We start from the raw sequence: 14,650 nt of genomic DNA, 5'->3' as shown, positions 1-14,650 counted from the left end.
TAAGGGCAGATGGCCTTCTGGGCCAGCCCTGCACGGGCCTGTTCTTCCCCTACCCTTTCCCCTCCCTCTGATCTGTGGGGATAGGCTCAGAATCTCAGCTTTCACTCTTGGTCAAGCATTTCTAGTGGAAGCCCAAGGAGAGTGGCAAATGGGCAGCGCCTCTGTGCTTGGCAGCTTCTGCCTCCTGGGACACCTGGGGAAAGTCGGCAAAGTTGCTTAAGTGCCAGATGGGGAGAGGGTGGGGAGGGGGGCCCTCAGTTCCTGCCCTCAGGGAGCTTACAGTCACCAGGTGGAATACAGTCACACCAGTGGGTGTGAGCTGGAGACAGTGAGTGTGAACTGGAGACAGTGGGTGTGAGCTGGAGACAGTGTGAGCTAGAGACAGTGAGTATGAACTGGAGACAGTGAGTGTGAACTAGAGACAGTGGGTGTGAACTGGAGACAGTGAGTGTGAACTGGAGACAGAGGGTGTGAGCTGGAGACAGTGTGAACTGGAGACAGAGGGTGTGAGCTGGAGACAGTGAGTGTGAACTAGAGACAGTGGGTGTGAGCTGGAGACAGTGAGTGTGAACTGGAGGCAGTAGATGTGAGCTGGAGACAGTGTGAGCTAGAGACAGTGGGTGTGAGCTGGAGACAGTGAGTGTGAACTGGAGACAGAGGGTGTGAGCTGGAGACAGTGAGTGTGAACTAGAGACAGTGGGTGTGAGCTGGAGACAGTGAGTGTGAACTGGAGGCAGTAGATGTGAGCTGGAGACAATGGAAGTGAGCTGGAGACAGTGGGTGTGAACTAGATCGAGCAAAGAATTCTGAGGAGAGGCCCAGAGAATGAGAAGCAGATGATTAGAGCAATGAAGTCTCCCAGACTTCCAGATTGTGTAAGTGCTCTGTGGAGAGTCTGAGGGGTGACAGAGAGGGAGTGGCTTTTGGGGTAAGGAAGGAAGATGTCGAGAGCAGATCCTTAGGAAGGTTAATGGGATTGGAAAGGAGAGACACTGGAGGCCTTGGCCATAATCCAAGTGAGAAGGGATGGGACCTGAGCTAGGGCAGAAGCTGTGTGAGGGAGAGGAGAGGATGGATGGGAGAGAAGTTTGAGATGGAACTGACAAGTCTTGGTCTTAGGGCAGGTGGGAGGGCAGAGGGAGGAGGGGAAGTCAAGGCCAACACTCTCACTGTCTACCTTGAACTTGGGTTGCTGGAAGGATGATACACCTCCATAGCACTGGAGAAGCTGGAGCAGGGCTGAGTTTGCAGAAAAAGATAGTTAATTCTACTTTAGACTTATTCAGTTTAAAATGTCTATAAGACAGATCCACTTGTCTAACAAGCAGTTGGTTATGGGCGGGGGGGGGGGGTTGGAGGGAGAGAGAGAGAGATACAGAGAAAAAGAGAGAGAGACAGAAAGAGATACAGAGAGAGAGACAGGGATACAGAGAAAAAGAGACAAAGAGAAATACAGAGAGAAAGAGATGCAGAGAAAAAAGACAGTTACAGAGAAAAAGAAAGATACAGAGAAAGAGAAAGACACAGAGAAAGAAAGAGAGAGACAGAGAGAAAGAGAAAGATACAGAGAAAAAGAGAGAAAGAGAAAAGGAGACAGAGGGAAAGATACAGAGAAAAAGGCAGAGGAAGAAAGAAAAAGAGAGAAAGAGAGAGACGGAGATACAGAGAAAGAGAGAAAGAGACAAGAGGGTGAGATACAGAGAAAAAGAGAAATTCTGAGACAGGCAGAGAGAGAGACAGAGACAAGAGAGGAGATGAAAAAGAGAAAGAAGACAAGAGGAGGGGGGAAGGAGAGAGAGAGGGGGAAGGAGGAGGAAGGGAAGAGACAGCGAGAGAAGGGAGGGAAAGACAGACATACTGCCAGACACTCTGGCCTTTGGGTGGAAGGAGCAGTGGCAGAAAGTGGTCAGAAAGGTGGGAGAGTCAAGCCAGCAGCTCACTGGAAGCCAAGGGACCAGGCTCTGTCCAGAAGGTTCAGGACAAAAACCAACTAAGCAAAATGCTACAAGCCAGAAAGGGGGGGGTTGGGTGGGGGACAGGAGGTCGGGTTGGGGATCTTTTCTCGCTGAGGAACAATCCGGGACAAGCGGAGGCTCTTAAGGGGGGAGGGAGCCTGGAGGGGCTTGGAGGGCAGAGGAGGAGCCCGGAGGAAGGAAGGCTGAGGAGGCTCTTGGGGGAGGATGGCTTAGTCTGGACAGGAAAAGGGCTGGAGCAAGAGGTTGAGAAGGGCTCTAGGAGGAGCTCTGGGCCCAGGACAGCTGCCCCCCAGCCAGAGACAGAGATCCCTCGGGTTGGATCACCGGCTTTGTGGCCCTCTCCCTAACTCCATCAGGTAGGCAAGGTGCATTGTGGGAGGGGAGGGAGGCCTGCCAGTCCTGCTTGGCTGCTTGGGTCTGAGAGGGGCTTCATCAGCCCCCAGTCCCGGGGGGTCTCTGGCAGCGCCGGGTCCAGGAGGCGAGAGCTGACGTCTTTTCATTATGGCGCCTCTTGTTCTCTAGCCTGTTCCAATTACCAGCGCCTGTTACTTATTTATGAACAAACAAACATTATTACGCTCTACCGGAAAGGCTTGGGGGTAGATCGCTGGGGGCCCTGGGACCTGTATTACAGCCCGGGTGCCCCACTCTGTGCCACACACAGGATGAAACAGTTCCTGCCCCAGAGGGTTACCCAAAGGAAACAGAAAGCATGCGGTCAGTTTGGGGAGGGAGTGGAGCTAGCTGCTCCTTGAATCCCTGCGGGCTTCATGGAGGCTGCGCTGAGCCTTGAAGGAGCCAGTCAGAGATGCAAAAGTAAACTTCCAGGTGCGGGGGGGTGGGGGGGGGGGGGGGGGGGGGGGGGGGGGGGGGGGAGCCTGGGACAAAGGTCTGGAAGCTGGAGCTGTAACGCTGCCCTGGATGGGTGGCCAGGGGACAGCCTGAGGGGGCGCCGGCCCGGGCCAGAATCAAAAATCGAGGTTTCTCGGAAAAGGCAGTTTAGGGACCTTGACTGGGCCGGGAGGGAAAACACGGGGGGGTGGCAACCTGAGGAAGGGTTACTGGGGGCTGAGGAGCTGCCATTGGAAAGGCCTTGAATGACAGGTTGAAGAGCCTGCCGTTGAGAACGGTGCCCCCTTGCTCGGGAAGCCGCCCCGGACCTCCCTCCCTCTGCTGCCGGTGGAAGCCTCTCCAAGCCTAATTTGGAAGCGACGGCGCCGAGAACTTGGGGCTGGGCCGGGGCCGGACCCTGGTCCCCAGCCCGGGGGTCTGTGTGCCGGCCGTCAGTCCGCGTCTCGCTCTCCCCGGGTCCAAGCCCTCCCGGCCCGGGCCAGGAACGAGACCCCCACTCTCCGGAGCCCCCCGCGCCGCTGCTGAGGGTCAGCCGCCTCCTTCGCCTGGCGGGGCGCCCGGGTCCGTTCTCCCTTTGTCCGGGTCCGGCCCGGCCCGCGCGCCCCGCGGTCCCGGCCAAGCCGAGCCGGAGGGGCGGGGGCGGTCCGGCCCCAACCTCTTGTCCCGGGCCGTCGGGCCCCCTCCGCCCCCGCCCTCCTCTCTCGGGTTTCCTCTTCCTCCCGCCTCCTTCGCTCGGTGAGCTTGAACTTGGTGTCGGGCGGGCGGTCCCAGCCTTCCGGGGGGCGGCTCCCCTCCCTTCCCCCTCCCACTGGGGAATCTTTCCCGGGAGGGGGGGCAGGCCTGGGGCGGGGAGGGGGGGCCGGGTGACTGGAGGTTGAAGGAAATGAGACACCCTTTTCCTCCTGCAGACGCCGGTGTGTGCGGGGCCCCGGCGGAGCCCGGGCCGGGAGGAAGGAGGAGAAGGGGTGGCGGCGGCCGGGCTGGGCAGAGCGGAGCTCGCGAGGGCCCGGCTCGGGGAGACCTTGGGGGGCTTCTCGCCCTGCTTCCCCGCCTCGGCTTCGGCCGCGAACCCCGGGCGCCGCCGCCTCGGCTGCTTGGTCCCGCGTCTGCCCGGCTCCCGAGGCGTCCCCGCCGCCAGCCCGGACCCCCGAAAGTCCGGAGACTCCAGGCCCGGGGCAGTCCTGCAGTCCCGCCGCGGCCCGGGCGGCCAGGTAAGGGAGGGCTTCTCCGCCTCACTCCCCCCGCCCCCCCACGCAGGGGCAGCTCCCTGTCCCAGACCCAGCGTCTGTCCCCGTCCGTCTGCGAGTCTGTCTTCTCGGGGGCGGGGGGCTGGGACCGGGGGAGGGGTGGGCACAGCCCCGACACGCTCTTGGCAGGGTGCCCAGGGCAGCCGCGGCTCCTGTCCCGGGCCGCCCGGGCCGGCCCGACGTGTTCCCGCAGGCCGCCCGCCCGGCCCCCGCGCTCCTGCTTCGCCGGGTCTTTCCGCCCCCTCCTCCCAGCCCACCCCTGGCATCCCCGGCGCCCGGACCCGCCTCCCGCAGGCCCGCCCTCCCGGTGCCCAGCGCCTGCCCGGCTCGCGTCTCCCGCCTCCTGGCGGAGCTTCCTCTGCGGCCCTCCCACTGCCTCCAGTTTCCCATCCCACGGGCCGGCCCTCGGCGTCCGCTCCTCCCGAGACCGCCCGGCGGCTCCCAGTACTTGGCAAAGGTTCTCTCCTGGAAGGCCCGGCCCAGCCCCTGGGCCCTCCCTGCTTCGGAAGTGGGGCAGCCGGCTCTCCTCCTGCTCCCTCCTCCCTGCTCCCTCCTCTCCTTCCCCCTGCTCCACCGGCTCCCCTGCTCTCCCCCTCCTCCCTTTCCTCCTCTTCCTCCAGGAGTCCCTCTCCCGGTCCCATCAGGTCTGCTCCTCCCCCATCCCTTCCCGCAGCGCTTGCCAGAGAGAGGCCAGGGACGGGCTCAGGTCTGTGGATGGGTTCCTTTCGGGACCAGAGTTGGACCACAGGGGAAGGGCAGAAGCATTGATTAAGGACCCCTCCCCCACTGGCTGGACCCTGGAAATACAAAGAAAGGCACAGGACTCCCAAAGAGCCAGGAGCCCGTTTAGGGTTAGGGTCTGGGGGGTGCTCTCCTGGAGACGGGGCTGGGCCATTATTATACAGCTAAGAATGAGGCAAAGGGGAAGGGGCAAAGGAGGGGAGATGATGGGAAAGCTCAGTCCCAGAGGTGCACCAGAGGCGCACCAGAGCCGAGCCTTGAAGGATAATCCGAATCTGAAAGGGGGGTGGGAGGGGAGAGGAAGACACGGGGCATGGCCCGGGATGGAGTGCCGGAGAACTGCAGGAGAGGCAGGGACCCAGGGCTGGCCATGAGACGGGCAGGGAGGTGGGAGCCAGATTGTGGGGAGTCTTGAGGAGCTGCTGACACGTGGTGGGCAACAAGGGTTGCAAACTCTGATGGAGTCCAGTGAGGGGTCATGAGGTCAGGATCACGTCATTGGAGAGAATGGGACCCTCTGGGAGAGCCCGAGACAAGGCTTGGCAAGTGTGAGGGAGAGGAGGATCTAAGTGGATGCTCAAGTCCTGAACCTGGGGTGTTCAGGGCAGAAACGGGGGCCTTTGGAAAGAGGCTCGAGGGAAATGCGTTCTTTGGGGCATGTGCAGGTGGAGATGCCCATGGGGCAGCAGGGGATAGCTCCGGGGCAGCCGGCCATGGGGGGCTGGAGGCGCCAGTTGCTGGGCAGCATTTTGGATTTGACCCTGCAGGCCCAAGGAAGCCCCTGGAGCAGATTGAGCGGGGGGAGTGGTGCCATCTAAGACTTACACTTTAGGGAAACACTCGAGTAGTTGAGGGGGCAGATGGAAGAAGGAAAGTGCCACCCCCTCCCCCCCCCCCAACTATTTCTGTAGTCCAGGGGTGAGGGGTTTGCACTGGGGTGGGGGCAGGGGATGGAAAGCCCGGGAGGTGAGATAACCTGCCTTGTTACCACTGCATACCGGAGGTGAGACAGAGAGGGGCTGTCCCTCATCGGGGGGACTGGGAGGCAGATGTTGGTTCCCCGGGGAAGGATTTGGGGGAAGTTCCCGAGCTCTGTATTGGACATGCTGAGGTTCAGATGTCTGCTGGACCTCCGTCTGGAGACATGGGACCGGAGGTCGGCAGCGAGACCGAGGCAGGAAAGGAATCACCAGCAGAGAGATGGTTGCTGAATCCTTGGGAAATGAGGGACTTGCCAGGGGAAGCTGGGGAGAAGCCCCAGAATGCCCAGGACTGGGCTGCTGCACGGCTTGACTTAGAGGGCCTGAGGTGATGAGGAGCCAGGAGAGAGAGGGGGCGGTCAGAGAGGGAGAACTGAGAGGTCTGGGGCATCTCTGCTCAGTGTGGGGTGCAGTCCCCCTCCTCCCCCCCCCCCGCCTGCAGACCCCGCTTCCGCCCTCCCTGCCTACAGACCCCACTTCCCCCCGTCCTGCCGGACCCCCTGACTGAGCTCACACTCTTTCCTTCCAGATCCCCAGGCGCCAGCACGGGTTCTCTGGGTGCTCCCCCTGACCTCCCCTTGCTCCTGGGCGGCCCCATGGCTCAGCCCATTCCATCCCCTGGGGAGAAACGTCTCGGGCCACGTCCTCATCCCTGACCCGGGACCCCCGCCCAGCCGCAGACAGTGGGCCTAAGGTACGTGGGTGCTCAGGGGCCCTCAGAGCAGGTCAGGGTGGGTGGGCCCGGGAGGCCGAGAGGAGGCTGGACCTCGGGCTGGAGGCAGGCCCCGCTGCTGGAGCCCCTGCCTCCTTCCTGCCCCCACCCCCACCCCCCAGCAGGGCAGAGAGCCTGGGATGGGGCCAGTGCTTGGCGGCCGCCCCACGACGGACGGACTGACCGACATCAGCCAGGCTGCACCCTCTTGCCGGCCGATGAGCTCACGGTTCTGCCCTTTGCCGGGCAGCTGTGGAGAGACGTGGTGCCACTGCCAGAGTCCGGGCTGGGCCCCCGACACCCCTCAGAGAGAAGGTGGAGGGAAGTCACATGGGCAGGACCAGTGTGGAGGTCTGCAGCGGGGGCTGCTGGGGACACGCTTGTGTGGGGCTTGGATCAAGGTTCCTGGGGGGGGGGGCAGGGGCTCACGGCACGTTTATCAGTTAGGATTTGATGGGGGCCTGCATGGGCTCATGAGTCAGAATCCCCCGCCCCGAACCCCAAGGAACAGAGTCTGACTTTGGTGTGGACTGAAAGTCACCCCTGGAAAATCTGCCCGGGTTTAAGCACTTAGGGACAAAGCGGCAAGATGGCAGGATTCTGGGCAGCCCGTCTGGGGCTGAAGGGGGCCCAAGGCCAGTGGCTGCTTAGCAGTCAAAAAGCCAGACAACTACTGCCTTTGCCAACAGAGGCCGGGCCTCCCGGCCTCCATCCTCTGCCTTGGTCAGGCCCCTGTTAAAGAAACTGGAGCTGTCCAGATGGAGGAGGCCCCCGGCTCGAGGTGGCGGAGCCACAGAGACCCCTGGCCCCATGGAGGAGGCCCCTGGCCCGAGGTGGTGGAGGCCCCCAGCCCGAGGCAGCAGAGCCGCGGAGTCCGTGTGCCAGGGCATCTGGCCCTTGCCTGCACTTGTCTTGTGAACACCTCACTCCTGTGCTTGCATCACCCTGCGCCGTCTCTGCCATGTTCCCCCCCCCCGTGCTCTTCCCAGATGAGACCCCCCAAAAACAGCTGACCGTAGGGAGGGAGGCCCTCCAATACATCAGGGCCAGGAGGTGGCAGCCCCTGGCCCGGCCCCCGACTGTGACCTTGCCCCCCAGCCTGGCTCCCTAGAGTTCAGGCTGCCGTGTGGTCAGGGTCCTTGGGAAAGAGGGAAGCTGGGGCCCCCATTGGGGGGATGTGTCTCTGGGGGAAGGGCAGGCAGGCCTGGAGCTAGGCCAGCAGACCAAGAGTGGGGGAGGGGGTACCTGGGCTGCAGCCGCCCCCCAGCCTGGCCCTTGGACGGGGCAGTCCGGCCACAGAGCCCGGCCCCCAGGCGTTGTCCGGCCGGTCTCCGGTTACAGGTTGGCCTCCTGGGCCGGCCCGTGTGGGTGTGTCTTAGTGCCGTTGGCAGGAAGGAGAAAGAGCAGAAGCGGCAGAGAGGGGGAGAAGGGGGTGCAGGAGCCACAGGGGGCTGGAGACCCCAGGGAGGAGCCCCCAGAACCCCCAGAGCTTCACGCTGCCTGCCCCTGCTTGGGCCTCAGTCTCTCCGTTTGTCCAATGGGACTGGCAGTCCCTGAGCCCCCAATGACCTTGAGACTGCTGAAGACGGGGAGCTAGTGGGGCGCCCCCAGGACTCACCCCTTGACTTTGTGCTTCCTAACAGAGAACTGGGCGTTGGGTGCCCGCGGATGCCCAAGACTTCCAGGGCCGGTGTGAGCGGCCAACAGCCCAGCATGGAGCCCGGCGTCCGGGGCACCGGGCAGATGGCCTTCCTCAGCAATCTGCTGGCGGCTTACTCCTTCATCAGTGGTAGGTGCCCAGCAGAGGGCCTAGGGGAGCCGGCTCAGGGGGCTGTAGGGAGCTGCCTCAGGGTGCCAGGGGGAGCCAGCTCAGGGCACTGGGGAAGCTGCCTCGGGGGGCTGTAGGGAGCTGGCTTGGAGTGCCAGGGGGAGTCAGCTCAGGGTGCCAGGGGGGAGCTGCCTCAGGGGGCTGTAGGGAGCCGGCTTGGAGTGCCAGGGGGAGTCAGCTCAGGGTGCCGGGGGGAGCCCAGGGGGTCTCAGCAGGGCAGGATCCACGCTTGGCTGCCCCTTTCTATGCCAGCCTGCAGCCTGGCCTTGGGCCCTGCCCCAGTGCCCCTGACGCCCTGACTGGGGACTGAGGCACCTTTGGGTACTCTCTACCCTGGCCGGGGGCCTGAGGGGAGGGCACTTCAGTGGCCGGGACCTGGCCCTACAGGAGGTCAGTCAGGGCTGGAGGCTGGGGAGCTGAGGCAGGAGAAGACCCCTCGGGCTTTTGTGTGCACCTGTCCCCTCAGAGGTGCTCAGCAGCGGTCCCTGGTGGCGCGGGGCCAGCTCCCAGGGGACAGGGGCTGTGGCACAGGGCCAGCAGCTGCCCATGGGCACTCGGTCATCCCCTGACCCACCTGACAGGCAGGGACCGAGCCCGAGGAAGTTCTAAGGGCCTGGCCAGCACCCGCTGGGTCCCCGCTTGCCCAGGCCCGGGTTCCTGGGACTCACTGATGGATCTTGGTCGCAGACACTTTGTCTTGGGCTGTGTCTAGAGGCGCTGGGAGGAGGCTCGGCGAGGAGTCCCGGCCCCAGGCCTGGTCTCTGCCTCCTCCGGGCTGGCCTCTGGACTGCCCCTCAGGTGCCCTCAGCTGCTTCTGTTTGTCTTGTGTCAGACTTTGCCCCTGCCTGGCCTCCAGGACCTGAACCCAAAAGGGAACAAAGTGTATTTTATAAAGCAAACTGAGCAGCAGGCAGATGTGGAACTCGGGGAGCTGGTGGGGTTCGGCCTCCTCGGGAGGCCCAGTACCAGGAAACGGGCTCAGCCTCGTCTCCCTGGCCTCTCGGCCCGACTTGGAGGGACGGGGAGGATTCACAGAGACACAGAAGTTGGGGGAAACCTCCCTATTAGGGATGTCCCAGTGTGGAGTGGCGGCCTTGGGAGGCGGTCCCACCCAGGGCTTCCGTCAGAATCTGGGGACCACATCTTGGGCAGGGGACCCTCAGTTGGGACATGAGGGCTGCAAGGCTGTGATTCTGGGGGACGAGCCAGCACAATGCGACCCGGTGAGAAACGGGCAGCCTCAGCGGGCCTCTGCCCTCGTCCTGGGCTCCAGGAAGGGCCTCCCGGTAGGCCCGTGTGTGCCCGGCCCAGACGAGTCTGGGTCTCCATGGAAGGAACCCTCAGAGGCTGGGCAGCAGCCAAGCCCCCTTCCCCCTCTGCCCCACCTGGGCAGTCTGTGAGTCTGTCTGTGGCCAGGGGCCAGGCTGCTGCCCTCCCAGCTTGGCGAAGGGCCACCCCAGCCGGCAGGGATGGCAGGAAACTCCCCAGAGCCAAGTGTTTATTTTTATTTGGGCAAGGAAAGAGCCAAGCGTCGACTGCCCTAGTGACACGTTTCCCGGGGAAATGGCAGAGCTGGATCTTAGCCGTGGGCAGACAGATGGGCAGGCAGATGGGCAGACAGATGGGCAGGCAGGTGGGCAGATAGTTGGGCAGGCAGGTGGGCAGACAGATGGGCAGGCAGACAGGTGATTGATAGGCAGGCAGACAGGCTCATCATTGACCCTCTGAGGGTCCAAGTGGACTACCATCTTTGATGGAGAAAAGTTTGATCCAACGATTTTTGCAGGTTTTTCCATTTTCTTCTAGTTTGCGTTCCCCCATTTCTTCCTTCCATGTGCTCCTGATGGCTTTGCTTAGTTGAATGTCTTGCTGAGCCTTCTTTAACAAGGATTTCCTCTTGCCTGTGCGATGAGAAGGGCAACAGTCCAGATCCCTTTTCGGGATTCTACAGATGAGTTATAGTCTGACCGGGGTCTCCCTCCGGGATGGCAAATAAAGCGGGGGTTTGATGACTCAGGTCCTTTCTGGGGTCCTCTGGTCTCCTCGCTGTGGGGACGGATTTAGTTGGTGAATCTTGACAAAATCATGCCATTTGGCATCCGTGCTGTTGGTCATCGCATTTTTGATTTCCAGTAGTTCAGGGTTAAATCGTTTCATCTGCATTGTCTCTTCTGCTCAGTATTTTTTCTCGTTTTTTAAACCATTTTTGGTAAGTCCACGGATGATCAGCTGCATTTAGAGAGGCACAGGGCTCGGGAAGGAGGGGAGGGTCCCTCTCAGGCCAGTCTGGAGTGCTGGTCAAGTTCTGGCCACCAAGGCTTAACAAGGACCTTGGTCCTGGGCTCTGGCTCCAGGGGGACCCAGCATGGCCGGTGGGGAGAGCCCTCTAGTGGAGAGATTGAGCCAGGAGCAATGGGCCTCCTTTATACCTTTCGGCTCTTGGCTCTGCCCAGGGAGGGGTTGGGTTGTGCTCAAAGTAATCGGGGCCTGGAGCTCCTATAGGTCTACAGCCACCCAAGCGCCGTCCTAGGGGAAAAGGCTCTCAGCTGCTGCGGCCGGACATCACAGGAGAGCCCTGGTCCCCTTGGGTTCACCAGGCCAGAGGCTTCCCTCCACTCCCTGCCACAGCATCAAGCCTCTGAATTGCCGTCCAAGAGGTGTTTGGAGGGACCCAAATAGAGCCAGAGCCAGTGAGTTGGAAGGGGCCTCTGAGGCTGTGTAGTCTGAGGAAGCATCCCTTCGTGGCAGGAGAAGCTAAGAAAGGCCGGTGAGGGGGAGGACCACTGGCATTTCTCTGCCTCCCGACTCTGCCTCCCGACTCCCGACTCCCGACTCTAACCCTAACCCTAACCCTAACCCTAAATGCCTCCCGCCTCCCGACTCTAACCCTAACCCTAAATGCGCCCCTGAGGGGGAGGACCACTGGCTGCAGCCCCTGAGGGGGAGGACCACTGGCTGAAGCCCCTAAGGGGGAGGACTACTGGCTGCAGCCCCTGAGGGGGAGGACCACTGGCTGCAGCCCCTGAGGGGGAGGACCACTGGCTGAAGCCCCTAAGGGGGAGGACTACTGGCTGCAGCCCCTGAGGGGGAGGACTACTGGATGCAGCCCGCAGTCACCTCCCTTCTAAGTGGATGCCGCTGGCCCTTAGAAGCCCAGCCGCTACTCTGAGAGGAGAGTGGATTGCCCGTGCAGGGAGTTCCTTCTCACTGAGCTTGGATCAGTCCCTCTGCCCCAATGCAGCGTTTCCTCCCAGGGAGGGACCCCTTTGGTCAGCTTTTCAGCCTCCCCAGGGGCAGCCCACCCCTCCTGCAGGGCAGATCCGGCCTTTGTGCACAGCCTGGCTCTGAGTGCGCTCCTTGACACGGTTCTGAGTCTCACATCTGTGACAGGCTGGCCTGTTTTGGTTTTTTGCAAGCTCTCTTTGCTCCTTTGGGCTTTATTGATTACTCCCTTTCTGGTGCAGATGGGCAGGGGCTGCACATATTTCAGGGGTTACCTAGAACACAGAGAGGTTGGGGTCTGGCCCAGGGTCACACAGACTGGGGTCTGAGCACAGGTCATGGAGCCTCTCCCCAGACTCCCTCATGTCCTTAATTCACTGAAACCCTCCCTGCTGCGGGGAATCTTTGCTGTCTAGTCTAGGGAGCAGGGTGCCACTTTGGAGCCCCCCCCCAGATTTCCAGGAAGATTACACTGTGGGTTTTCCATAAATCTGCCAGCTGCTTGCATGGGCACCCCTCTAGGAAGAGGAACGGAAGGACCGGCTCCTATTGTTCTTGGGGATGTTTCCCTCAGTTTCCTACATTTGAGGAGGCCTTCATCAGAGCAACTCACTGCAAAAGTCTTCTCATAATTTTCCTAATCTTTTCATAATCACAGTTGCTAATGGTCCATCCCCCCCCCATGCCCCGCCCCCTTATTCTTTTCTCCTTTTATCGCTCCCTCCTCAAAAGTGAAAGGAGCGAGAGGAGGAGGAGGAAGGGAGAGGGGGTCATTGCCTGGGGCTCCCTCCCTGGCCTCCTTCCAGGCCCCCCAGGCTGCAGCCCCTTCCCCCCCAGCTTTCTCCCTGGCTCCGGCTGTCGCTGCTCTCCTTCTGGGGGTGTCCACCGAGCCAGAGCTGGGTCTCCTGAGCAAGCAGGGTCCGGGCCCTGGTTTCCCACGGCGCCCACCCCGGTGCTTAACTACCTGGACATGAATAAAGAAGCTCCGCAGGGAGGCTGGAAGCTTCCCCTTTGCTTGAGGAGCTTCTGGCCCTCCTGCGGTGAGAAGCGCAGATCCAAAGACAGGGGCTCCTCCCCCCCCCCCCCCCCCCGCCCCAGGCTTGGGGGCCAGCTGGGTCTTGGAATATAAAGAAATTCCGGGCTGAGGGGGTGGGAGCAGTGAGGGCTGCCCCCGCCGCGCTGCCCGGGGTGAGCCAGGCGCACCGTCCCAGCCTCTGACGCGTCCCTCCTCTTGCAGAGCACCCTGAGCGCGCGGCCCTGTGCTTCGTGTCCGGCGTGTGCGTGGGGCTCGTGCTCACGCTGGCCGCCTTGGTGCTGACCGTGTCCTGCCGCGCCGACTGCCGGCCGCGGCGCGGGAAGAAGGGCCCGGCCGGGCGCCGCGGCGGCAGCTGCGACCTCAGCGCCAGCGACAGCGAGGACAGCGGCGACAGCGGCGACGGCTGCTCCTCGGCCGGCTCCGCGCGCAGGCCCTGGCTCTTCGAGCGGCCGCCCCACAGGAACGTGTTCACGTCGGCCGAGGAGCTGGAGCGGGCGCAGCGGCTGGAGGAGAGGGAGCGCATCATCCGCGAGATCTGGCTGAACGGGCAGCCCGACGGCCCCGGCCCGGCCACCCGCAGCCTGAACCGCTACTACTGAGGGGGGCGCGGGGAGAGCCGGAGGAACGGGCAGCCCGACGGCCCCGGCCCGGCCACCCGCAGCCTGAACAGCTACTGCTGAGGTGGGGCGCGGGGAGAGCCGGCGGAACTCCCTGCCCGACGGCCCCGGCCCGGCCCCCGCCCCGACACCCGCAGCCTGAACCTCTACTACTGAGGGGGGCCGGGGAGAGCCGGCGGAACGGGCAGCCCGACGGCCCCGGCCCGGCCACCCGCAGCCTGAACCGCTACTACTGAGGGGGGCCGGGGAGAGCCGGCGGAACTCCCTGCGCTACTACTGAGGGGGGGCGCGGGGAGAGCCGGAGGAACTCCCTGCCCGACGGCCCCGCCCCCGCCCCGACACCCGCAGCCTGAACCGCTACTACTGAGGGGGGCCGGGGAGAGCCGGCGGAACTCCCTGCCCGACGGCCCCCCCTGACACCCCGCCTGAACCTCTACTCTGAGGGGGCCGGGGAGGCAGCGGACAGGCAGCCCGCGGCGGCCCTTACCCGCAGCCTGAACCGCTACTACTGAGGGGGGCCGGGGAGAGCCGGCGGAACTCCCTGCCCGACGGCCCCGGCCCGGCCACCCGCAGCCTGAACCTCTACTACTGGGGGCGCCAGGGAGGCAGCGGAACTCCTTGCCTCGGCACCCAGCCACCCGCAGCCTGAGCACTACTGGGGCCGGGGAGGCCGGAGGAACTCCCTGCCCGCAGCCCGCCGCCCCGCACCCAGCCTGAACCCTCTACTGAGGGGCCGGGAGAGCCAGCGAACTCCCTGCCCGGCCGGCGCGCGGCCAGCACCGCAGCCTGACAGCTACTACTGGGGCCGGGAGGCCAGCAGAACTCCCTGCGACAGCCGGCCAGCCACCCGCAGCCTGAACAGCTACTACTGAGGGGGGCCGGGGAGAGCCGGCGGAACGGGCAGCCCGACGGCCCCGGCCCGGCCACCCGCAGCCTGAACAGCTACTACTGAGGGGGGCGCGGGGAGAGCCGGCGGACCACTGGCAGGGGGGTGGGGGAGGGGCCCAGAGACGGGCCTGAAAGCTGGCCTCTGTCCCAGGTGCTAGCCTGGCCCGGCCTCTGCTCCCGCTGGGGAAGTGGATCTCCTGCGCCCTCAGCCTCTACCCTCCGGAGGGGCCCCGCGGGCTTCCTGCTTGTGACCCCTAGGCATTGGGACCCAAGGGGCGGGAGAAGGGGCTGATGGCTCTGCCTCCCAATTCTCTCTCCTCCACGGCCCCTCTTCAGGGTATAGTGGGTGAGCGGGCCTGGCTCCAGTCCCTCACCTTGGCTCCCCACTCCAGCCCCTGCTCTTGTGCCCAGGCAGAGTGATGGGTGCCATCTGAGATGGACGTCACCCGGCCCTTGGGCCCCGCCCCAGAGCCTCCTGCTGGGGAGCCCCTGGGCGCCCTGCGATAAGGAGATGCGGGGAATGGTGCTGTGGACCCCCCTTGGAAGACTTC

The 14,650-nt window shown here is 63.5% G+C and overlaps 1 protein-coding gene across 6 annotated transcripts; it reads left to right on the top strand.

Moving 5' to 3' along the window:
- Positions 1-1,800: 1,800 nt before the first annotated feature.
- On the top strand, positions 1,801-13,568 carry EVA1A (eva-1 homolog A, regulator of programmed cell death). 6 transcript variants are annotated; one of them, XM_031949553.1, is made up of 7 exons: positions 1,801-2,332; positions 2,641-2,804; positions 3,737-4,039; positions 6,326-6,490; positions 8,152-8,297; positions 12,796-13,194; positions 13,493-13,568. In XM_031949553.1, the coding sequence occupies exons 5-6, from the start codon at positions 8,177-8,179 to the stop codon at positions 13,191-13,193; spliced, it is 519 nt and encodes a 172-aa protein (XP_031805413.1). In that variant the 5' UTR covers positions 1,801-2,332; positions 2,641-2,804; positions 3,737-4,039; positions 6,326-6,490; positions 8,152-8,176; the 3' UTR covers position 13,194; positions 13,493-13,568. The 6 variants fall into 6 exon arrangements, with proteins under 6 accessions (XP_031805413.1, XP_031805411.1, XP_031805410.1 ...); XM_031949551.1 differs by lacking the exon at positions 13,493-13,568 and adding an exon at positions 6,634-6,859 and having other exon boundaries at positions 12,796-13,214; XM_031949550.1 differs by lacking the exon at positions 13,493-13,568 and having other exon boundaries at positions 12,796-13,214.
- The last annotated feature ends 1,082 nt before the right edge of the window (positions 13,569-14,650 follow it).

This window comes from Sarcophilus harrisii, chromosome 2 (assembly GCF_902635505.1).
Source record: "Sarcophilus harrisii chromosome 2, mSarHar1.11, whole genome shotgun sequence".
Taxonomy (NCBI): domain Eukaryota; kingdom Metazoa; phylum Chordata; class Mammalia; order Dasyuromorphia; family Dasyuridae; genus Sarcophilus; species Sarcophilus harrisii.
The sequence above is the reverse complement of the archived record's forward strand: the minus strand, read 5'-3'. Positions and strand labels throughout refer to the sequence as shown.